Genomic DNA, 26436 nt, shown 5'->3' with positions numbered 1-26436 from the left:
TAACAAAGTTCTTATTATGGACAGAAAATGAACTTGAATACTAATATAAAATCCATAAGAATTGCCGTGGGCCGTGGGCTTGGGGACTCGGTGAGGGCAGCACCTTACTTGCACCATAGCCACTTTACACACGTAATCCATTCAAAATTCGGGCTTCTGACCTGAGGATGGTCTGGATTACTCAAGTACGGGTTGATCAACCTTTCCCACGTTCTTTTCTACTTTGTTAGTGGGGCCAGATAGTAAAACCATAGCCAAGTGCATTGCTATACCTTTTTACTTCGTCAAGCTTATCCTGATTTAATTAACTGTTAAACTGTACTTAAGAATACATTTCTGAAAAATCTCTCGAACGACCTTTAATACGATCCATTCAATAAAAAACCTTTTCGAATCATTTTTAATGTTTTTAGGATAAAAGACGATAGTATAATGTATAATATTATGTCGTCAGACACAGCTACAAAGTCAATTTCTCTAGTAGGAACTAACGTGGTTCGGAATAAAATAATTGATGTTACGTACTATATAAATTATCAATTACGTTTGAAAATCATTAAAGATGATAAGTGATCAGTCAAAAGATTACTGGAGCTTGGTGCCAAAGTAAATCATATTTTATCTGGTGACCAGCTCAAACACCGTGCAAAAAGTGTTGAGGTAGTGAAGATTCTTGTAGAGTACCTATACAGCAGATATTCAAGCTATAAATAAATTACTAACCTTGTCATTCTTACGTGGCAAATTTAATGTAACGCATTTTTTTATTGAATGAGAAGGTGCACGATAAAGTATTTCGAAAATATTTATACCTTGACGATAGTGAGAATCTGCAAAAATATGTTGAAACAGCAGAAGATGAAGATCTGCCAAGCATCAATTATGCGAATCGGATTAACAATTTAAGGAGAGTTTTTTTAGGGTGAGTCAAGATTTAAATCTTTCATTTAATTAAAATATCACATTATAAATATTACACAGGTAATCAAGAAAAATTATCAAAATTATAAATCAATTTTAATCCATTTGGATACGATTGTATTTGTTTGAATTCGTTAAAAATATAAATTTTATAACTATACTTTCAAACGGTTTTTAAGCCGTAGTTTACAATACAGATTTATGATAATTACAATTGATTTTTGCACTAAAAAGTTAAGACAGTTTTTAGTTTAACAAATAATTGGCTTAGGTGCAGCATGTTAAAGCCTTAAACAAACATTCATATGCATTGTACTGCTGGACAATTCGACTGTTACGAATTTTTTGATTATCATCGACACATGATAATATAAATTTTTACAACTTACTGCCGTAACAGTGATAAATTTTATACGAACCAGTTTTTTTTCTTGTTAAAAGAATAGAAAGCGTCAAAGTTAATTATTTGATGTATATATATTGTCACTTGATTACTGCAATGCTCGTCTAAAAAGTATTATTATTATTATTATTTTTATTATTATTATTATTATTATTGTACATCCACAACACAAAATTGGCTTTAAATCTCAATTATTCGATTTACATCCCTAGAAAAAAAAGAATCAGTATCTTATTTCTGTACAAAATTACAATGATTAAATTAATGATGTATCTACTATATGTAAATATACGGCGTAGTTTACGATACACAGAGCCGCTCAAAAGCCGTTTAGTTACAATATCGATTAAGGATGAAAAATCCTCCTTCACACATCAACAGAAAATACACTTGCACGCGTCTTGAAATGTAGGACATAATATTCTTATTACTTCTCTCATTGACTTGACTTATTGTATGAACATTAGAAAATTTTTATTTGCATGACAACGTGATCAGTCTCAAAACATGGCATTGTCCACGGCACAATTAAAAACAGATGTAAGCCGGTGTATAGTAACTATTTAATTCGTTCAGCAAAATCTCTGTATATGAAAAGCTACATCTACGATAAATATCGTGCGATTCGTGAACATTTTCCAATGGCATTTGTTATTCGTACAACGAAATCAATTAGTGGCATTATATTTTTTTTTTAATGCCGTAGCAAATGAATTTACAATATCTTTATAGAAAAAAAAAAAAAAAAAAATCCATTTGAATCATGTCAAAGCTGACGGCACGCGCACATCATTATTGAATGTACAATTATTTAGCTTGGCAGCTCTTAAAAGCTTTTGATTATCATTAGTACCTAACATTATTATAATCATTACTCTAGTGCTTAATATAGATTTTTACAAGAAAAACCTAATGCAGGATAATTCGAAGAGCTTGTTAGAATACTCACGTCGACGTAAGTCTTTGGCCCGTTGAAATTGAAGAAAAAAAAAAAAATAACACTACGTTGCGCGCCATTACGTAACTACACGTATTTATTATATATTCTCGCGCAAACAATCATTCGTTCGATCCATTCGTAACACAGTAAATAAGAATTAAAAATTTTTTAGTTCTCGTCAGTCTTCGGCTGCAGTCTGCAATTACCTAAATATTTACACTGGGTGGGGTACAGAGGAGCAAGGGGATTTATGTACAATTGGGGGTAAGCAAAAGGACTGTGAGTCAATAGTTCAACAATTATAGATCCGTCAAACGACGATGGCACACACACACTACACGATCTTGATGGCGTTGTCGATGTGCAGCTTCGACATTGTCTTCTTGACGCGCAGAGCTGTCAAGCGTACGGCCGGATTCGTGTGCCAGCACTCGGACATTAGTTTGCTCATAGATGCCAGGATCTGAAGAAACAGGAACAAATGGTTGATTATGAAAGAAAAAACCAAATCGGGAAAAAGATAAGAAAATAATGTAACTTACGGGGTCAGTCTCCCATCTCGTTGGGATGGTCGGACGTAGCCTTTTGACGCAAACGGCAAGTCTCATCTCCTCAAAGTCGGGATCGCTCGGGACGACGTCGTGATACGGCACCACGTAGGGCTCGGCCGTGGACACCTTGCCACCCGAGGCGCACCTTCTGCAAACCTCCCAGAGAACGAGCCCGACCGAGTACATATCTGCCATCTTGAAGGCATCAAACGACGAAGCGTTCAGCGTCTCGTCGAGCACCTCCGGAGCCATGTACCTTCGGGTTCCGACCCGCGGATTCGGCGCTATGTCGATTTCTCCAGTTTCACTGTAATTCATGGTAAAATCATCATTTTTTTTTTTTTTTTTCTCAATAATAACCATTAAAGTATTTTTTCTCTTCACTATTCGCAATTGACCATATAATAACAAAGAAACGAATAAACAAACGCAGAGGAAAAGAGAAGAAGAAAAGACCAACCTGAGGTAGCGCACTGCCAGGCCAAAGTCCGCGATGGCGCACTCGCCGTTCTTCTTAACAAGAATGTTCTTGCTCTTGATGTCCCTGTGGGCGATGGCCGGTTTCCCCCGAGTGCCAAATATCTCGGTGTGCAGGTGAACGATGCCCGAGGCGATGGACAAACAAATGGCCAACAAACTCGGGTGGTCGAGCACCGTCGTTTGAAGGTAATCGTGCAACGAGCCGCGCTCATGGTAATCGGTGATGAGGAGCATCTGAGTCCAGGAGCCGGTACCCTTTATATCCGCGGCTATGAAACCAAGTATGTTCTCATGTCGCATGAGCATCGTCTGGTAGATCTCGGTCTCCCGGAACCAGGACGCCTCCTCGAGGGTGAAGAAGACCTTGACCGCGACCTTCTCGCCGCGCCAACGTGCCAACCAGACCTCGCCGTATCGGCCTTTGCCAACGCACTGGGACAACTGGAGTTGCTTGGCAATGGTGCGCTGGACGAGCAGCGGCAGCCCAGAACCGGAACCACTGCTCTGCTCGATGAGATCCTTGAGGGTGCCCTGCGACGAGACGAGGCAGGGCTCGCGCTCCTTGCGCCTGTAGCGGTGGTAAACGAGGACGAGGACTATCACGAGGGTAAAAACGATCAGACAGACCGAGAGGGTGGCCGCGAGTATGACGAGGGGCGCCCCGGATGGCAGGGTCCTCTGATCCGGAGGTACGGTCGTGTTGGCGTTGTACCTAGGCAGGAGGTCCCTGTTGCAGTGGTCGCTATTGCAGCAGACAATTTTTTTACGAGGGTGTTTCTTAGCCATGTAGCCCTTGCACTGCATCATGCCCGGCTCGTCGGGGGCGAGGCAGCCGTACGACCACTCGGGCCCGGACTCCTCGAGCTCCACGTCCCAGACCTCCTCGACCGAGCTGAAGCAGTAGCCACCCGCGGGCACCTCGCACGTCCCGTTCTGCTTTTCGTCCGGACAGTGGCCATCGCAGTAACACTTTAGCGCCGACACTGATGATCAAGCAGACAAAGAACAATATTTTTATTCAGAAAATACATCATTTGAGATTTTATATATTGTTGCACGCATAAAAATACATGCAATATACTTAATATACGCTCGGATGTTTTGAGGATTTTGTGGTCGGTCAACCGAGGATAAAAAAAAAGCGTGTATACTGTAAGTACAATATACATAATCAGAGCGAGCAAACAAAAAGTGTCACACAAGATGCCTATCGATGGTTGGGGTACGTGATGCACTCGTCTCTCTGTGTACGGACAACAATTATCTCGGGGGGGAAGAGAGAAGAAGATAAGGAGTATACCGATCAGATTTTTCGACATAAATACACAATACACGCTTCGTTTCTTCTTTCTCTCTCTTCGTACGCGCTTACAACATTCACGCACACCTATATGCGTAGTACGATCATTCATAAATCCCCGTCCTCTCTCTCTCTAAGCCTACTCTCTTATCTCTCTCTCGAACGTATAAATTGCACAACGCGCGCGCGTATGTATATATATATACAGATTTCAAGAGAGCAGAGCTTTTTTTTTCTTTCTTTTTCTCTCATTGCACCGAACTGCACGCATCGCTTTTATTAATGTCGCCTATATACCCTGCAGCAGCATCGAAATATCCGTACCTTGGGTAAATGTAACATGTGGCGTGATTTACGAAAATCTCGTTCTTTTCATGTCTGAAGCACACGTTATTTCCATAAGCTACAGGTTTGATTCGTTTCAGATCGGGAACTTGTTTTCTTTTGTTCCCAAACGATGTATCGTATCACTATAGCTACAGGTAAAAATAATAAGTTTATCACACGGTTTTTCTTGCCTCTGATCGTAAGTATTAAATATTTTCCGTAAAATAACCCGCGTATACCTAATGATATACGTGGAGTGACGCAACGGCACACATATTATTCTCCTCATCGCTATGGCGCTTTAGTATATATATATACATATATATACACGTGCATCGGTCCTCATATGATATTATAATTTACGATTCGCCGATGTATATACGTAAATATAATACCGCCGATATCGGAATATCTCGAAAAGGGGGGGGGTTCTCTCCGCATGCAGAGCGGCTTGCGCCACTGGAAGCGAGAATTTTTCCTCGATCACGGCAAATGGGAGTCGTGGCTTACAAGAAAAACGTATAGGAAAAACAAGAAGAAGAAGAAAAAATTCACGGAAGAGGAAGAGAAGAAAACGGTGGCCGTGGGAGGTGGGTTGCGTTGGCGATGTACTTATAAATATGTACATACACACGAGGGAGCGAGAGAAAGATATCGAGTAAAAGGACAACAACGACGAAGTATAATACATATCCGCACCGGAGAGAAAGGGGAGTGGAGGAGAAAGAGAACAGGATACGAGTAATTAAATGATAATACTCGGGTCTCTCGAATAGGTAAGTGTGTGTTTGTTTGTATACATACCTAATATGTATCCACATACATGTAGCACTCGACGGACGGGCAAAGCTTTCGCGTGTGGGTGGTGTATGAGCGAGCAAAAAAACTGTGACCGCGCGGAAGAAGGAGCGCCCCCTTATTTACTCGGTGTAAGTATGTTGTGTGGCTATACACGTATACCAGCGAGTTTATATATATATATATATGTGTGTGTGTGTGTGTGATGTGCAATGTGCATCGCTCGCGCACCGGATGCATAATTGACACTGCGATGATATCGTAAGAGCTTTTTTATTTCAGTATACTTTCGCTCGCTCTCGTAAGAATCATCTTTTGGTTTTAATAATATGTATGTACGTCAATCGCACACTTACATTATAATATTCGCTACTCCTCCCACCCTTGGACGAGTGAATGAATCTCCCGATTTCTCAAAAAAAAAAAAAAAAAAAAAAAAAACCAACTACACGGTCCGCATTGCAAAACTTTCGAAATCCGCGCGGGTTCTCGAAAAACGAGTTCGAATATAAAAAAAAAAAAAAAAAAAAAAAAAAACCCGCGTGTACCTATATAAATGATTCGCGCTTACTCTCGTGCATTACAATGTAATACCTACATACGTTTATATTCACCGCGCGTGGGCAGAGAGGGAGAGAGAAAGAGATGAACGTTGTAATGTATAGCTAACTGCTTTCTCCCCCTTTTTTTTTTTTTTTTTTTTTTTTTTGCATTGGTGAAAGATAGATTTTCGCGAGAGCGCGTTTTCCTGTACCTATATGTACATCTCGGTGTTTCCGTACTCTGCTGCTGTAAGCCTCGTTTCCTGGGGGTTTTTTTTTTTCATCCTTTACGTATACAGTTACATGAGACATTCTGTCGTATACCACGCCGAGACGGACCAGCCGGGGGTTCCTTACCGGGATTTGCGCGCGTGGGAAAACCACTTGGCGATCGTCACGGAGAGAGAGAGTTTGCGCGCGTTTGGAGCGTTAAATTAATGCGCGCAAAGGTTTTTTTTTTTTTTTTTTTTTTTTCAATTTCGGGGACACGCCGAGCCAAACCGAGAGACTCTTGTTGGAGGACCTGATTTTCCTTCAATATAGTTTACAATATACATTTGCAAGCAAGTAGGACGAAACGATGATGCGACGCGTTGTTTTCTTTTTTTTTTTCGCCACGTGTTCGATTATAATGTATATCCTCTAAACAGGATCACGTGATTACAAAAACCTGAGTCACGGAGATTGAATATTCAAATTCCGATTTCCCTGCTTTCAAGTATATGCTCGTGTTTATCGTTTCAGCCTCTAAGTATTTTATTATAATACCACGACCGAACATCATAATAATAATAATAATTATGGAAAAAATGTTAATAGCCTATTGTTATTGTTATACGATAAATCACGCGCGATAAAATGAAAAAAAAAAAAAACCTCGTTAGTGACACTATGTCTAGTAGATACACCCAATACGAGGGGCTGTCAACGTGATTTAAAGATTTAAAGATTCAAATGCGATTTAAATCTTAAATCGCAATATTTTCATTATTATTTTTTTTTAATTATAAACAAACTATAGTGCTTTATAATGAGCAAATGTAAGCTCACAATGATTTTAGCTGTAAAATATTTCTTACTCTTGCTGGTAGGTACATAAAAACGAGTCAGAAGTGAAAGTAAGTTACCACTCATGTCACCATATAATTAGGTTATATTTTGTAGTGTGTAAAAACCATATAAATTAAATGCAATTCACTGTATTACACAAATTAAATATTATTTAAGTGTTCATTATACACTGCTACGTAAAATTACTTTTAACTGTGATACATCACCGATAGAAATACGCTTCAGGTAAAATTGAAATAAGATTTAATTTTAAATGAAACGTTAAATAAAATTAAAATGTAAATAGTAGATTTGCACTCAAGTCAAAATAAACATTTTTTTTTTAAATTTATTTATTTCGCTTTATTGAGAGAAAAAAATTTAGTTTTTTCAAACTCAAAATATTGTTCTTTTTCAATAATATTAAACAACAGTATTTTGTTTTTATTTCAATTGTAATTGCACTGTTACAAGTGGAAAAAAATGAAGGCAATTTTTCCTTTTGCAAAAACAGTTTATTTGCGATTACCTGCGATTTATTGCCGATATAAATACGATTTAAAAGCGATTTAAAAGCGATTTAAAAGCGATTCAAATGTAATTTAAATTCAGTTGAAATAAGATTTACAACTGATTTAAATACACAGTAAAACCAAAATGTAAAAAGTGTATTTACACTTACGTTGAAATAATAATTTTTTGTTTTTACTTTGATAACGCTTTTTTGAGAGAAAAAGAATTAAGTTTTTAATCACACACCCAAGCACACACCAAACATTCTCCTCTTTCGGTTATATTAAACAACAATATTTTGTTTTTATTCCAATTGTAATTGCACTGTTGCAAGTGGAAAAAAATAAAGGCAATTTTACCTTTTGCATAAAAAGTTCATTTGCGGTTACCAGCGATTTATTGCCGATATAAATACGATTTAACAGCGATTTGAAAGCGATTTAAAAGCGATTTAAAAGCGATTTAAATGTAATTGATATTCAGTTGAAATAAAATTTACAACTGATTTAAATACACAGTAAAACCAAAATGTAAGAAGTATATTAACACTTACGTTGAAATAATAATTTTTTGTTTTTACATTGATAACGGTTTTTTGAAAGAAAACGAATTGAGTTTTTAATCACACACCCGAGCACACACCAAACATTCTCCTTTTTCGGTTATATTAAACAACAATATTTTGTTTTTATTTCAATTGTAATTGCACTGTTGCAAGTGGAAAAAAATGAAGGCAATTTTTCCTTTTGCAAAAAAAGTTTATTTGCGATTACCTGCGATTTATTGCCGATATAAATACGATTCAAAAGCGATTTAAAAGCGATTCAAGAGCGATTTAAAAGCGATTCAAATGTAATTTAAATTCAGTTGAAATAAGATTTACAACTGATTTAAATACACAGTAGAACCAAAATGTAAGAAGTATATTTACACTTACGTCGAAATAATAATTTTTTGTTTTAACATTAATAACGCTTTTTTGAGAGAAAAAGAATTAAGTTTTTAATCACACACCCAAGCACACACCAAACATTCTCTTCTTTCGGTTATATTAAACAACAATATTTTGTTTTTATTCCAATTGTAATTGCACTGTTGCAAGTGGAAAAAAATAAAGGCAATTTTTCCTTTTGCAAAAAAAGTTCATTTGCGGTTACCTGCAATTTATTGCCGATATAAATACGATTTAACAGCGATTTAAAAGCGATTTAAAAGCGATTCAAATGTAATTTAAATTTAGTTGCAATAAGATTTACAACTTATTTAAATACACAGTAAAACTAAAATGTAAGAAGTATATTTACACTTACGTCGAAATAATAATTTTTTGTTTTTACATTAATAACGCTTTTTCGAGAGAAAAAGAATTAAGTTTTTAATCACACACCCAAGCACACACCAAACATTCTCCTCTTTCGGTTATATTAAACAACAATATTTTGTTTTTATTCCAATTGTAATTGCACTGTTGCAAGTGGAAAAAAATGAAGGCAATTTTTCCTTTTGCATAAAAAGTTCATTTGCGGTTACCAGCGATTTATTGCCGATATAAATACGATTTAACAGCGATTTAAAAGCGATTTAAAAGCGATTTAAAAGCGATTCAAATGTAATTTAAATTCAGTTGAAATAAGATTTACAACTGATTTAAATACACAGTAAAACCAAAATGTAAGAAGTGTATTTACACTTACGTTGAAATAATAATTTTTTGTTTTTACTTTGATAACGCTTTTTTGAGAGAAAAAGAATTAAGTTTTTAATCACACACCCAAGCACACACCAAACATTCTCCTCTTTCGGTTATATTAAACAACAATATTTTGTATTTATTCCAATTGTAATTGCACTGTTGCAAGTGGATAAAAATGAAGGCAATTTTACCATTTGCATAAAAAGTTCATTTGCGGTTACCAGCGATTTATTGCCGATATAAATACGATTTAACAGCGATTTGAAAGCGATTTAAAAGCGATTCAAATGTCATTTAAATTTAGTTGCAATAAGATTTACAACTGATTTAAATACACAGTAAAACTAAAATGTAAGAAGTATATTTACACTTACGTCGAAATAATAATTTTTTGTTTTTACATTAACAACGCTTTTTTTAGAGAAAAAGAATTGAGTTTTTAATCACACACCCAAGCACACACCAAACATTCTCCTCTTTCGGTTATATTAAACAACAATATTTTGTTTTCATTCCAATTGTAATTGCACTGTTGCAAGTGGAAAAAAATGAAGGCAATTTCTCCTTTTGCATAAAAAGTTCATTTGCGGTTACCAGCGATTTATTGCCGATATAAATACTATTTAACAGCGATTTAAAAGCGATTTAAAAGCGATTTAAAAGCGATTTAAATGTAATTTAAATTCAGTTGAAATAAGATTTACTACTGATTTAAATACACAGTAAACCAAAATGTAAGAAGTATATTTACACTTACGTTGAAATAATAATTTTTTGTTTTTACATTGATAACGCTTTTTTGAGAGAAAACGAATTGAGTTTTTAATCACACACCCGAGCACACACCAAACATTCTCCTTTTTCTGTTATATTAAACAACAATATTTTGTTTTTATTTCAATTGTAATTGCACTGTTGCAAGTGGAAAAAAATGAAGGCAATTTTTCCTTTTGCAAAAAAAGTTTATTTGCGATTACCTGCGATTTATTGCCGATATAAATACGATTTAAAAGCGATTTAAAAGCGATTCAAAAGCGATTTAAAAGCGATTCAAATGTAATTTAAATTCAGTTGAAATAAGATTTACAACTGATTTAAATACACAGTAGAACCAAAATGTAAGAAGTATATTTACACTTACGTCGAAATAATAATTTTTTGTTTTTACATTAATAACGCTTTTTTGAGAGAAAAAGAATTGAGTTTTTAATCACACACCCAAGCACACACCAAACATTCTCCTCTTTCGGTTATATTAAACTACAATATTTTGTTTTTATTCCAATTGTAATTGCACTGTTGCAAGTGGAAAAAAATGAAGGCAATTTTTCCTTTTGCAAAAAAAGTTCATTTGCGGTTACCTGCGACTTATTGCCGATATAAATACGATTTAACAGCGATTTAAAAGCGATTTAAAAGCGATTTAAATGTAATTTAAATTTAGTTGCAATAAGATTTACAACTGATTTAAATACACAGTAAAACTAAAATGTAAGAAGTATATTTACACTTACGTCGAAATAATAATTTTTTGTTTTTACATTAATAACTCGTTTTTGAGAGAAAAAGAATTGAGTTTTTAATCACACACCCGAGCACACACCAATTATTCTCCTCTTTCGGTTATATTGAGAAACAATTATTTCTTTTTAATTCAATTGTAATTGCACTTTCGCAAGTGTAAGAAAATTAAGGCAATTTTTTCTTTTACGATAACAGTTTATTTGCGGTTGCCTGCGATTTGTTGGCGATATAAATGCGACTTAAAAAAGATTCAAGTCAAAGATATTTTATCAATTTCCAAGGTGGCACAAAAGCCCAAAAAAAAGATATAAATTTTTTTCTGATTTTTTTCGTACACGCGTATTTGCGTATACACGGAAAACTGACTGTTTTCCGATTCTGGCGGATTTTCAAGGCTTGGAAAACTTATTGGGATTATGAATAGTAGTGATAGAAACATATATTATTAATTTTTGAGGTGGCACAAAGGCCCAAAAAAAAGTTATAAATTTTTTACTGATTTTTTTTGTTTACCCGTACTTGCGTATAGGCGGGAAATTTACTGTTTTCTAATCCAGGCGTTCTTTCAGGGCTTGGAAAACCTGTAGGAATCGTGTATAGAAGTGATAAAAACATATTTCATCAATTTCCAAGATGGCTCAAAAGCCCAAAAAAAAGTTATAAATTTTTTTCGGATTCTTTTCGTATACGCGTATTTGCGTATAGGCGGAAAACTCTTTGTTTTTCAAGTATGGCGACTTTTCACGGCTTTAAATAGTTGCAAGGATTGTGAATGGGAGAATCGCAACTCCATATAGCGTTTTTCTAATGGATCAGGAAAAAAAAATTTCAAGCCACGGGGCCCCTTAGGTCTGATTCGTCTCTTATCTGGTGAGGCTACTCCGGCGTGGGGCTAGTTTCAGCTACATCGTACGAACGAGCATATGATAAACGGAAAGACACATAAAACGAAATAACAAATTTTTTAAGCACCAAAGTCTAGAAGAGCAATAATATGTACGTATGTACATATATGTGTTATTAAAGTATACTTATTTTACGTAAATAAATAGAAATGGTATTAATTACGTATACATAAAAAATGTTGCATCTTAAAAAAAAATATTACTATGTTTTTAATTGTAAAATCCTTTTTTTACGTAAGCTTACTCGCGCCACCTGAACAAACACAAGCACAGTGCATTTAATATACTTAGATTTTATTACATTTTTACATGATTATTCGGCCGCGCTGATTGTAGAGAAAATAGAAAATATTTGTAAGTGAGACTTAAAATTAAAATCGCATTAAAATTGCATCTAACTTGCATTTAAATCGCATTTAAATTGCATTTACATATAACCCATATCAGGCTTAAATCACACTTGAATCGCAACTAAATATATCATAAATTGAGGTATTGAGAACATGCCTAAAAATAAAATAGTAGACTTTATGCAAAGCATTGAAAATAATTTAAGTTTATAATAATAAAAAAATAAATCTTTTTCTTTAATAATGTAACTACAGATCAGTAGGAAAACAATTTTTTTTTAATTCTAACTGTCAAAAAAATAGAAAACATTTGTAAGTTGAAGTTAAAATTTAAATCCCATTTGAATTGCATTTAAATCGCATGTAAATCGCATTTAAATCGCATTTAAATCGCATTTAAATCGCATTTAAATCGCAGTTACATCGCTTTTCAATTGCAGTTGAATCGCATTCAAGTATTACCCATATCAGGCTTATTATGTCACTTAAATCGTAACTGAATATATCATCAATCAGGGTATTGAGAACATGCCTAAAAATAAAAAAATAGACTTTCTGCAAAGCATTAAAAATAATTGAAGTTCAATTGTAGTTTATAATAATAGAAAAAAAAATTTTTATCCCTTTAAAATATAACTACAGATCATTTGGAAAATAATTTTTTTTTATTTTAACTGTCGAGAAAATAGAAAACATTTAAAATTTGGAATTAAAATTTAAATCACATTTAAATTTCATTTACATCCCATTTAAATCGCATGTAAATCGCATTTAAATCTCAGTTAAATCGCATTTAAATTGCATTTAAATCGCATTTAAATTGCATTTACATCGCATTTAAATTGCAGATAAATCGCACTCATGTATTACCCATATCAGGCTTATATGTCACTTAAATCGTAACTAAATATAATATCAATCAGGGTATTGAGAACATGCCTAAAAATAAAAAGATTGACTTTCTGCAAAGCATTAAAAATAATTGAAGTTTAATTGTAGTTTATAATAATAAAAAAATAAGTTTTTATCCCTTTAAAATATAACCACAAATCAGTTAAAAAAAAATTTTCATTTTCATTGTAGAGAAAATAGAAAATATTTGCAAGTGAGAATTAAAATTTAAATCGCATTTAAATTGCAGTTACATCGCATTTAAATCGCAGTTACATCGCATTTAAATCGCAGATAAATCGCACTCAAGTATTATCCATATCAGGCTTCAATGACACTAAAATCGCTACTAAGTATATCATAAATCGGGGTAGTGAGAACATGCCTAAAAATAAAAAAATTGACTTTCTGCAATGCATTAAAAATAATTGAAGTTCAATTATAGTTTATAATAATAGAAACATCAATTTTTATCCCTTTAAAATATAACTACAGATCATTTGGAAAACAAGTTTTTTTTAATTCTAATTGTCGAGAAAATAGAAAATGTTTTTAAGTTAGACTTAAAATTTAAATCACATTTAAATTGCGTTTAAATCGCATTTAAATCGCATTTAAATCGCAGTTAAATCGCAGTTTAATCGCATTTAAATCGCATTACAATTACATTTACACATTACCCATATCAGGCTTAAATTACACTTTAATCGCAACAAAATATATCTTATATCGGGGTGTTGAAAACACCCCTAAAAATAAAAAATAGATTCTTGCAAAGCTTTAAAAATAATTGAAAATAAAGATTTTTTTTATGATTTCATTATTGTTTACATGTTGTAAGTAAAATTTTACGTTTAAGTTACATTGAAACCATACTTAAATTGCAATTAAATCGATTTTAAATTGGCGTATTGAGAAAATTCCTGAAAAAAAAAATTTTTTTATAAAGCATTAAAAGTAATTAAAAATAACTGTTTTTCATAATTTTATTATTATTTATACGTTCCCATTACAGTTGTACATTTACTTCAGATTTGAATCGCATTTTGGTCCTACTAAAATTGAAATTGAATCGATATTAAATTAGGGTTCATAGAACATTTCTGAAAATAAATAAATGTTATTTTGCAAAAAATTAAGAGTAATTAAAAATGAAAAATGTTCATCCTTATGTCATTACCATCCACATGTTTTCAGTATTATTTTACATTTAAATCGCATTTAAATCATACTTTAATCTGAACTTAAATCTTAATTGAAAAAATCATGCGTCGGGGTTGAGAGAGTATTGAAAAAAAAAAGATTTTCTGCAATAACTAAAACAATTTAAAGTAGATTATGTTTTTCCTTATTTCATTACCATCCACTTGTTGTATCTACAATTTTACATTTAAATCATACATCTGTTATTTCTATACATTCAAGTATGGTATTTAAAAGATATATCCAAGTCTAATTTTGACTGTAACAGAAATTGAATAAATTTTTATAGTTTAAGATGCTACAAGTACGTAAACGGGCGTTTTGGATGATTAAAAAATTCCGAGGAATAGGCTCGTAGCTTCTTATTCGCTTGTAAGACATCTAGAGTTCATCACTATATATAAATAAGTACATAAGTATATTATTCACTTATAGAACAACTTACTTTGCTTGTGACAAAAAATTTTTATTGTTTCAAGATTTAAATCGCACGTAAATCGCATTTTGTGATTGTTAACATTGCTGAAACTGTGTAATTTCTTATAATTTCAATTTTTTAACGCTGTCGAGTAACTATTACGCATAATTATTAATTTATCAAATGTGATTAAAAATTATTACGATTTAAAACGATTTAACTACGATTTAAATCGTTTTAAATCACGTCGACAGCCCCTCGACCCAATACATTACGATATACGCGTTATAGGTACATATGTGTGACATGACACATTCAGGCAAGCGCTTAAAACTTAATGACGGTGACGACGAGGAAAAGACGAGAGGGGAGCAGCAATAAAAATACTTATAAAGGAAATATAAGTAAGCATAAAAGAGACGAAGCGTCCTTTGTTAAAAACAAAACGGGAGAAACATCAATGTAAATTATGTTTTTCGGTCGCTAAAAATTCTCTAGACACACGAGTACACAACATTGTCACGCATCACCATCTCAACATTGTACATTATGTACCAATGTGCATAGGTACTGTTATTATTGCACTGCACGCACGGTGATGGAAAGTAAAAAAAATTAGTTTCAACGGCGCGTCAAACGATCATTGGCAGTGGCGTCATCGTAAAGCCATGTACTCATTATCATCGCACTCGTTCATCTCTGCTTTTTTTCTCTTTTTCATCACCTATACATTTTATTACTGCACTATCGCGTATATGTATTGCACAGATACGGAGGCGCGCGCGACTCAAAGTCGCCATCATCGTGCCATGGCACGGAGAACATTCCGTGTGATATACTCTTCAATATAGGAGAAAAAAAAAAAAATACAATCATCGCGCCTATTACGGATATCTGTCGTGAGAGTGTGCATATACGCGCAGTGTACGAGATAATAAGTACCCACGTATCGTATTATTGTGATATTATTAATAGGTGAGCCATCGAGAAGAGAGAGAGAGGGAGATCGGGAGCAGAGCAGCGGCGGTCAATTGTGATAAAGAGGCGCCAGTTGATGCTGATTCTTATTATCGGCGCGCGTCGCGTGGTGGTGGAATTTCAAAATATACATTGGCATCGTTTTCGAGTATATAATACATATAGTGTGTAATAATACAGCATAGTAGAACCATTTAAAAAATATCACATGCCCTATACTTGGTTTGAACTGAATATACTCTATTGCTTCCCCCGCGGGTAATGAGCACTTAGGAACGCTGATATTGTTACAGCGTATATAGCCAAGAGTTATCATTTTTTCACTGATTCGCAGAGCAGAATATCCAACTGCTGTACTTTCGATTGTGTTGCTTTATCAATCAATACTTAATCACATTTTTTTTTTTTGTTATGTTTGTATATTGTCTGTACATGCGATACAAACTGAGGTAGTCGTTCATGTAATTTTACAAACTGTATAAGTGAGCTGTAGGAAATTCGAGATAAGCTTGGGAATTTTTATACTTCTTTGAATAAAAAAATCGGTAAAAATCTGTTTAAAACCGTGTCTATGTCGAGCACAATGAAAATCACGTTGTAAATTTCTGTGGTCACAGCAGGTGATTCTTTACGAGGTGGTATACCTATATATATATGCAGAAAGAGAGCGAGGAAGGAGTTACTTTCTCGTGTAAAAATCCGACGTACCGATGATGCGCACTTTCACCGATTTTTTTTCTCCCCCTGTGCACTATAATATACCATCTCACCGCTTCGATCGCACAGCGAAATAATTCAAGCTCTCGCGAGGGGTATGCCCGACTATTGGCTCGGAATTTGGGGAAATCCCATTTGGCACCGGATCGCGCGAAAGAGCGATATTATCCTCCATTGAAACCTCGATCGCGCACGGGAATTCGCTCCCGCGAGTTATCTACTCTCGTGTACACGCATATCACGGAGAAACTTGATCGATGGCTTCGCAAGAGCATTTAAATGGGTGTATACTTAGGTAAGGACGCATACAACTTTTTATCATACGTGTCGTTACCGGAGATGCTCTGCTTTGGAGATTGGCTCGCTTTTACCATTTGCTCGTCAATGTAAGATCGGTGTCTTATTTATTTTTTATCAATGAGAAACAAGCGAGTAAATTATATTTTTAACTTGAACCTTTTTGTAATATTACTGCAGGTGAATTTGAGGAACGGAGCTTACATTAAGTGTGCCATTCTTACCGCGGAGCAAAAGTTGGTAGTTTGCTGTGAAAATAACGTGACTACATGCCAAGTTATACAAACACGCGTGAAAAAAAAAACAAAAAAAAAAAAAAAATGATTATTACCTCTTTTATCTAGAGTCTATTTATGCGCGCGACGTAACCGTGAAACGTCAAATATTTATTTTTGCGCTTGTCGAAGAATCTTTTAGATGGAAAAACAAACAAAAAAACAACAGGTGCAAAACTTTGTTTTTGTTTTTTTTTTCCTGCAATAAATTTCAACTCTGCTTTCGTTACGTATAGGTACACATATCAAAAATTTGCAATCACTTTTGGCACATAATATTACATACACTTTTTGCCAACATAAAATGTACTTTTTTAAAAAGGAGGAAAGAGTTCAATATAGGCATAAGTTCAAACAAATAATTGAATTTTTTTTTTTTTCCTTTCCACACATATGACGCATTGTTTTTTCACGTATTCGAGTAGGAAAACGTGGTTGGTGCATCTCCGAACGTCCCTTTGGCTCAGAAACACCGAGATCCATCTCCTCTCGCGAATCATCCAAATTACAGATGTGGTGATATTATATTATACCCGGCGCACGAAAAAGCAACAGAAGCAGCAGTCGATCAACGACTCCTGGATGATGTACGTAGAATCCTCGTCTACGTCATCGTTGGGTTTCTAAAATTACCTACCAACAGCCTCGAGCTATACGCAAGTGTATACTATATGTAATACGGATCTATAACAAGTTAAGCAGCAGCATAATTACCGAAAAGCCATGTAGGAGCTTTATCATCGACCGTAAAAAAAAAAAAAAAAAAAAAAAAAAAAAAAAAAAAAAAAAAAAAAAAAAGAAAGGGCGCACGAACCGAGAAGAGCACAAACCTTATGTGGTGTATATACGTATATGCCCTGGGGGGCTCTCTCGCGTACACCGATACCGTGCGTATACGTTGTTTTATTGCGGTTAATACTTATAATATTCACGTGCTGTGCGCGCCTCCGTTTTCCATTCATCAGCCACTGCTGCAGATGATGCTTTATGAACACTATACATGTGTTACAAGTATAGGTACAGGCGGACAGTATAAGCCGACCAGGTAGTGACTAAACTTCTCGTGCTCGTTTCGTTGTTCATCACCGTCGCCTCTCTCTCGGGGGAATTTGGCACCGAGATAAATATATTCATATGCATACGTGCAAGTATTACACGCTTATGGAACCAGCCGCGTATATTAGCGTCGTCTCGGCTGTCCGTCACTCGCGCGCACCCGCACGTGCTATAAATACGTCTTTCTAATTTCGCGATATATCCCCTCGCTTGCACATATACTTTCTCCTCTTCCTCTCGCGCTGGTGTACAACGTGCTAATGATTGTTATTTTAGTCGAGACACAATAATAATACACGCTATATGTATAAATGTGTAGCCAAGTGGTGCGACGGAGATCAAATTATTACGTACCGATCTTTCAACCGATCGCCGATGAACGTAACAATTTGACGAACGATGTAGCATGACGGAAAACGAGAAAGAGACTCCCCTCCCTTTATTGATCGTCGCGTTTCGACGTAAATCGCAAGACGGGCTCGCTTCGATGCGAATCAAAAAGTTGGCTTTCGACAAATCGCGAGTACAATACACCGTATACGTATAGTTGTAATCCATCCGGTTGTGCGCTCTTGATTAACGATCGTGTCTCCTATTCCTCCCCAAAAGTCGTGAGACTCATGCACACCGGAAGGGAAGAAATACGAGGATGTATATAGAGGAGAGGAAGTTCGCGTCGAGGGTCGCAGCAGCAGCAGAGATTGATCGAAGTAAGGAAACTTGAGTCCTTGGCTGATGGTTTTTGGCGCAGGGATGATTTTTCAATTTTTTCGGAGAAAGAAGACATTCACTCGGACATGTATATATCGAATGAGCTGAGACGTGATTGATTAATGATAGCCGGTGGGGGAGAATTGACTTCAAACTGACGTGAGATGTATAGGGACCGCATATATACACTTCTCAATACATCATTTTCACAAGATAAATGAAAAAACAGCTACATTAAGCTAGAAGGTTTGCAATGGGTTATGGGAATACCAGTCAAAATCGCACGAAATCCAACATTCCGACTTTGCCGCTCGCAATTAGGTAATAACAAGGTTTTATTAAAAGCCTCGATTTTCGTGTGTGCGTCATTTAATGACGGAATTTTAAGCTGCTTTTATACAACCCTACATACGTCAATAGTAAGTGTACACAATATACATGTAGGTATACCGTACGAAAATATCCAAACTTATACCCATACCAAATGGTGTACGTACAAACATGTTTGTAAGTAATTCGATGACTTATATGTTTAACAGAGCGGGGGTGGTGTTATGTATAATATTATGAGTTTGGTGCTGACGCGAGAGAACCGTTATCGAAAAAGCTCGACACTTCATATACAATACGAGCTACGAGTACGGCAAAGGAAAAAACATAAAACAGAATTTTGTTTTTCTTTTTTTTTTCCCTCTTCTATTCTGGTTTTATTGTACACGCATATATTTTTTTTTACGATTGTTTTTTAAGACGCAAAAAAAAAAGTTTGATCGTATCAACAGCCCCGTCTTGAGTTGACAAAATCGAGATTAACCCGCAAAGTCTTATCTTGCACCTCGAACGATACAAAATAACCTTTAGAGTACATATTATAACAAGTAAAATCGGTCGCAGAGGAGTACTCAACGATAAAAAGATTCCCTGGCGATGGAAGAACGGGAAACAAGGAGCAAAGGGTTCCTTCCCAATCTTCGTTACATATATAATGTATAGACGAGACGGAAAAAAAATTGACTACTTTGATGATGAGAAAAAAAAAAGATAAAAGTAATTGAATTAACGAGAAACAAATAAACGAAGAAACAGAAAAAAGTGGCACCTCTTGTACGTATTTAATTGTGCGTGAACCCTCTCGAGCCTATGGATTACGATGTAGTAGATGGGGAAGATACGTCTGATTGTATTTACACAATACGCACATTTGACTGATCTTCAAACCTTCAACTTCCTATCGATGATGATGATGATATAAATATGTAGGTACGGATGGACAGCGGAGGCGCGTAAGTACACGTTACAATGGACACGTGCTCAAGCCTCGTCGTGTATACACATACACGTACATTTGATTCGAAACAGCCTCTTTCGGACTTGATTAACCGTCATCGTTCACAACGACCACAATACAATATCCTGTGTGCAGAACAACGCTTTTTATTATTTTACAAGTGAGCTTATACTTATCAAAGCAAAGCTTATATGCCATCTATAGTGTGGAAAAATAATTAGTGATGAACATAATCTGATCTGGTAATTAGTATCATTAGCATTTTTCAGTCGGTCGGTCAGATTTCCATCGAGTTTTGTATATCTATATACCAGCGCAGCGTCGCGGCGAGTTGTTATGATAATATATAATAATAATTATGTACGTATAGGTATACTCAACACACGGAGGGATCCAGCTGACCGACAAATGCACTTGCTATACCAACAAAACACGTGAGGCGCCAGTTTTTGGTAAATCTTAGGTTGGAGATCAAAGATTCATTTTCTTTAACAAATAAATACGAAATATCCGCTCATTTGTCATTCAATAGCGCACGTCATACGCTTTTAATTTTATTCAGCTGCACATTAGCTTCAATGTTACTCACGTAGACGCTTTGTTTTTCTTACGCAAGGGGGCGTAGAAGATAAAACTAATTATCTAAAATGCGACGCTTTTAACATCGCGTTGGCTTTTTGTTGCCACTTTTCTTCCAGTGTGATACAATATTATAAGATGATACGTTGTAATTATTTTAAGCAAACACCCACGGCTACGTTTGCACATCAGTATGTGTCAGCTGGGCCTTAATCGCGTTGAAAAAACGGCGCCCTCCAACGAGAAATTTGATAACTATGTGGGTCTAGCAAAATAACAGTATATCTGTATAACCGATTACAGTCAAGTTGGTCGGGCATATAGATATACTTACCGATACGCCAAGCAATTAACACATACACAAGTATCTCACTTACAGGCATTTTGTTATCTATACCAAACTAATGATTGAAATGTACTATTAAACAAGCCTGGCATTAAGAGCTCAGTAGCTGCGTGGTTAAGTGCGTATGAAAGCTTTGGCTATCAGATATTGAGTTGCCAGGAGGTCCGGGTTCGAGACCAACCTTCGACGTAGTTTTTTAAGCGGTGTTGGGTAGAAATTAATTAATCTATAAGCCTTAGTCAGTAAGCAAATAGATTTTAATGTAGAATTAAAAATCGTAGATTTAAGGTAGAGTAGTAAGACTAGATGTAAGGTAGAACAATAAGAGTAGATCTTAAGGTAGAATAATTAGAATAATAATTAGAAATAACGTAGAATAAAAAAATAGTTGTAAGATAGAATAAGAAAATTAGAAATAAGGTAGAGTTAATCCTAGATCTAAGGTAGAATCATAAGTAGCACATTGAGGGGTTGTAGGGTCAGATAGAAAGTAGGATAGGGAAACTGAGCCAGGAGCCTCACTTAGGGTGTTAGAAGATTGTAATAACAACTACTAGGGATGACAGGTCAGCTAATACCTGGCTCAAGCGCGGTCGTGCGCAACCAAATTTTTGCAATTTTTTTTTTCAATCCATACCACGTGCTTAATAAACTTATTGATACTATGAAAATCTATTTGCCGATGGTAAAAATATGTTTTAATCAAATTGAAGTCTTTAAATCAAGGGTAATGAAACAAAACTTTTAGTTAGCAACTGGATACATTTTTTTGACTTTAAAAAAATCTCTGAACAAAACATTTAATATTATTTAATTGTACATTTTAAAAAGGATCACCGAGATCGTTTTCAGGCATTATCAGTACACAGTGGCTTTTATTTAAAAATAAAAGTAGTTGGACGCATTACATTACTATTTGACAGGGTAAAAATAATTATTAGCATAAAAAGTCAAGTTTGTATTGTGCTGCGTATGAAAGTGATTATATACTTGATTATTTGGTCCATAAGAAGAAAAACAGCTTTATTTGTATATTTGTACACAAGATAGTCCTTGAATTAAAATCTTTGGGCTCTGCAAGCATAAAAATATTTTATACATTGCGCTGTTACGTGTGATGATGGCCTTACAATGTATTATATATGACATTCTCATTTCGGTAAAACATAAAAATTTCTACTCGAGGAAGAACCATCATTTTTATGCATTCAGTTCATCTAATACATGCATGATTTGACAGACAATCATACTAAAATTATTTAATTATTTTCGTAATAATCACTGATCATTAATTAAAATATTTATATGCCACTAACGTTCTCTGATACTTCTTTTTCTAGATGAAAATTGATACTTCTGAATTGCAGAATACCTTGATCGTGCTGATGAATGACTCCGAAGAGATGAAACAGTTTCTTAAAGTTAGCATTATGTTAATTTTGGTTGTTTTGTTTTGATAAAAAATTTTTGTAGTCGTGAACTTGATTAAAGAAACAAGAAGCATTTTTCAGATTTCACGATCTGAAGATAGTTTTTGCTAAGCAGTTTTTATTTATTTGTATACGTTTTTATACTACTTTTGTAATCACAGTAATTGAGTGTGCGATACGCTTTTAGGAAATATCCTTGTGGTTTGTAACAGACAACATTCAATGGATGATTTTTTTGAGTGAAAAAACAAAAGCTGATGAATTTTTCTCCAACAACTACATTCCTTTCAACTGCCTATTTCTCGTAATGCAGAAAATTACGGGTATAAATGCTCGAGAGCTTAGCGAAGTTTACCAAATTGCAAGGGATCGAGAATTGATTAAAAGTCATTTTGGAACTTGGGATGAAAAGAAAGGATTAAGCGCAACTAATCTGACTTTTGATCAGCGCAGAAATGATCTTCAAGGACAAATAATCCGAGTTGGTTGCTTCAAGGTATTTTACCATCATAAAGAGGTAGAAAATAATGAAATGTATTGTTTGACGAGAAATTCTTTAGTATACAAGTTATTGTTGGTATCAATAAATGTGTGTTTGACCTTGTTGTGGAATTATGCATTTTATTTTTTACACCTTTAAATATGATTAAATGCAACTGCGAGTAGTTGAAATATTAGAATAATTTAATTTGGACAATTTTCAACAGAATAGGAGTTATATTTTATATGCAAGGTTGATTAAATTGGTATAATTTATACAATTAATACTGTACTTCAACGCAAATAAATAATTACAATATGAAAGAGTTATACAACAGTAATATAGAGATCTAGACATGCTGTTTATCTTGTTCTCCCATTTATGCGTGTTATTAGTGAATACCAGGAAATAAGCTTGTCATGAAAGAATCCTTATTGTTTTTTCTTGTCACGGATAAATTTTTCGTTGTCCGAGCGATAGAGTCCTGAGCGAGTATACAAACTATCTGTTTGACTTTGTTGCAGATTCCACACATTCTTGAAATAGATACCGATGCCACTGGCAGGATAACCGTACGGAATATCTTTTTACGAGCAGTACTGGACAATTTTCAGAAAAACACGAATTGCTCGTCAGTATTTGTCAATTGAAACTGCAGTTTGAATTTATTAAACAAAATATCTGATTATTTGTTGGAAAAATAATTTTAGTTTGACGTTCATCAAAAGAGATACCCTATCGGTGTACGAATAATTAAATCCTATCTGAATTATTATCATACATTAATTTTGTGTATTAGTAGAAACTTGGGAGACGCCATATATTGTAAATCGTATCATCTCGTGATTGTTTAGAAAAACGCATAAGTATATACACGCTCACACACTTGTGCAAGCACACTCGATATTCCCACGAACGAATCGAGAGGGAAAAAAAAAAAATAATTCCAGAATCCAAGCGACGCTCCTCCTTTGCGTTTTGGTTTTTTTCCCCTCCACCGCGTGTACACCTATTCCTATATACAGACAGAGACAGCTACAAATACACCGCGTGGTCGTTCCGCGACTCGAGATACACGAAAGTCGCATTTGCAATTATATGTATGCAGACATATATATATATTATACGTACATACCTATATACTCGCGAATCCCGAATTTATTGTACTGTCCGTGTATTTTCTACCGCATGCTCTTTTTAGGTATTTGTACGTATGTGTGCAGGACAAGGAGCGACATTGCATTAATAGTGTGCTACGCTTTGCGCGGTAGAGTCGAAATATAGTTGGATCGTGTAAGTAGACCCGCATCGGCACCGCACACGTGGATCTCGCAAATTGCGAGCGGCTCGTTGTTTGATCTCTCCCTCTCTCTCTTTCCCTTCGCGTGATTCCTCCACTAAACGTCATATTATGTAAGTTGAACTTTTTAAGCTCTGCACTGTGTATGGGCGACCGATGCCTTCCTTCGATTCATTTCATTTAAATTTTGTGGGCCAAACAAATGTATCGATGCGTCTCGATTTTTTTTATGGACAAAACATTAGAATACCCCCACTGTCTTTCAAATAAATATAGTACTTCACAAGGAAATCTCTCGAGCTTTTGCTTTACGTATATATATATACAATATTGTTGTTATTATTACAAAATGAGTACACGTGCAACACAATAGTAGCACCAGTGTCGTCACGCTCGGTTGCTTTTTAATTGACGCCTCGTCAACTAAAACGCGTGTCACCCATCAATCGTAATATGTAAGTATACAAGGTATCATGGACACACGCACATGTGACACGAGTACTTGTACTCGTTTGCATTTCACACCGAGTTGCGAGCTGAGTTGTTCAACGTTGTTCAACCCGTACAGTAACCGTATATTATGTGTACCAAGAGGTATATATACGTATGGCATGTGCAATAGTGGCGGATAATAATCCATAAATCATTTATAAAAAAGGTTTACCTAATTATTTCATCCATTACCCGCCAGTTTGCCGGGTTATTGAAAAATCTCATACTCCCGCGCGTGAGAAGAATACTCATTGCCTCGTATATGACACGTCGTACGGTACGAACAAAGTCTCATAGATATACATACGTAAGAAGCGACGATGAAGCAAACATATTGTGGCGATAATGGATGGATAATTTTTTACTATGTATCATTAAGGCATAACACAATCCTTTCAGCCGTATCTCACTTACATTACATGTGAGAGTCATATATATTTTGCTTTTTTTTTATTAATGTATATAATTATGTCAAGTCTCATATGTTGATTGTCTATGAATGAAGCGATCGTAAATCTTGCGCATTGATGTGCTACACTATATGTATATTATTTGCGTGATGAATGTTAGCAACAACTCTCTCTTTAATACACTTATTTGTTTCAAAGATAATACATACGAAGCATCATAATCAACGAGAGCCTAGGTACAATGTTCAGGACTTGTACACCTATACCTATTATTTTCAATAATACTTGTAATATATAATTATTAGGAGAGCGATCGGAGATGCTCAAAGAAGGATTATACGAGAAGTTCAAAAAGTGCACGAATTCCATACTTCAGAGTAAGTACCTAAAGCGCAACATGACAGATTACAATACGCGCGACCTCGTCTCGCTCGTTCTTCATTCCTTTGGCAGTAAGTATCAGTAAGTACGTATATACATGTACGTGTAAAGTGTAAATACACTTTTAAAGCTGTGCGCACGGCGCTTAATTATATCTCTCAATCGACAAATATTTACTTGGACGTCAAGCGTCTCTTATACCCGATGCATCCGCGATTTTTATTTTCTACACGGGATATGGAAATCGTTATATAAGTAGTACATGATATGTCACACATGGTCTCATAAAACGTGCATTCTTTCGTATGAATACCATTTAACGATTATGAATCGTTTGGGTTATACAACGAGGAGTATGGAGAGAGGCGGCTGAGAAAAGTTTATTGAAAAAAGTACGCGTATAGGATACATCGTCCATGCAGTACTTACAGAAAAAAAAAAAATTAAGTCAAAAATTCACGCGATTTTTTCAAGTATCGGAGGGTAGAAAAGTGTATGTATACTAAGAAGAAGAAGAAGAAGAATTCACGTGTAGCGGAGGATTATGGAAGTGGTATCTCTTATCCCCGTGTATACTGCATATATACGCACACAACGGCAAAAAAAAAAGAGAGAAACCACGACATTTTCCTCAAGGATCACCATAATATATACAAAGAGCAGAGAGAGGGAGAAAAAAGGCAAAAGTAATCGAGCCCACCCCTTCGACTCGTTCCGTTCTATGTATAGCATAGTAATTTACATTCTCGACTCGCTCGGGACGTAGGGTAATATTCCTGGCCTCGATGCATCATCCTAAGCACTCGTACAAGTCCTTGTATTTTGTAAAAGATTTGCGTGAAATACTATATAATATGGTTAAATTACGATCCAGAGAGGAGGGGGG

General features: G+C 35.1%; 1 protein-coding gene across 1 annotated transcript in view; it reads right to left on the bottom strand.

Moving 5' to 3' along the window:
- Positions 1-1015: 1015 nt before the first annotated feature.
- The window catches only part of tkv (serine/threonine receptor kinase thickveins), a 34224-nt gene continuing 8803 nt past the window's right edge, over positions 1016-26436 (bottom strand). Inside the window, exons 2-4 of the mRNA XM_014349078.2 lie at positions 3276-4278; positions 2807-3122; positions 1016-2727 (exon numbers count right to left, since the gene is read on the bottom strand). Of these exons, the coding sequence (XP_014204564.1) occupies positions 2599-2727; positions 2807-3122; positions 3276-4278 (1448 nt within the window). The 3' untranslated portion in view covers positions 1016-2598. The remainder of the gene's footprint in view (positions 2728-2806; positions 3123-3275; positions 4279-26436) is intronic.

Source organism: Copidosoma floridanum, unplaced genomic scaffold, assembly GCF_036245765.1.
Source record: "Copidosoma floridanum isolate Cflo_tuat_1 unplaced genomic scaffold, Cflo_Japanese_pri ptg000019l, whole genome shotgun sequence".
Classification (NCBI taxonomy): domain Eukaryota; kingdom Metazoa; phylum Arthropoda; class Insecta; order Hymenoptera; family Encyrtidae; genus Copidosoma; species Copidosoma floridanum.
Note: the sequence above shows the minus strand (reverse complement) of the source record. Positions and strands in the feature narration are given on the sequence as shown.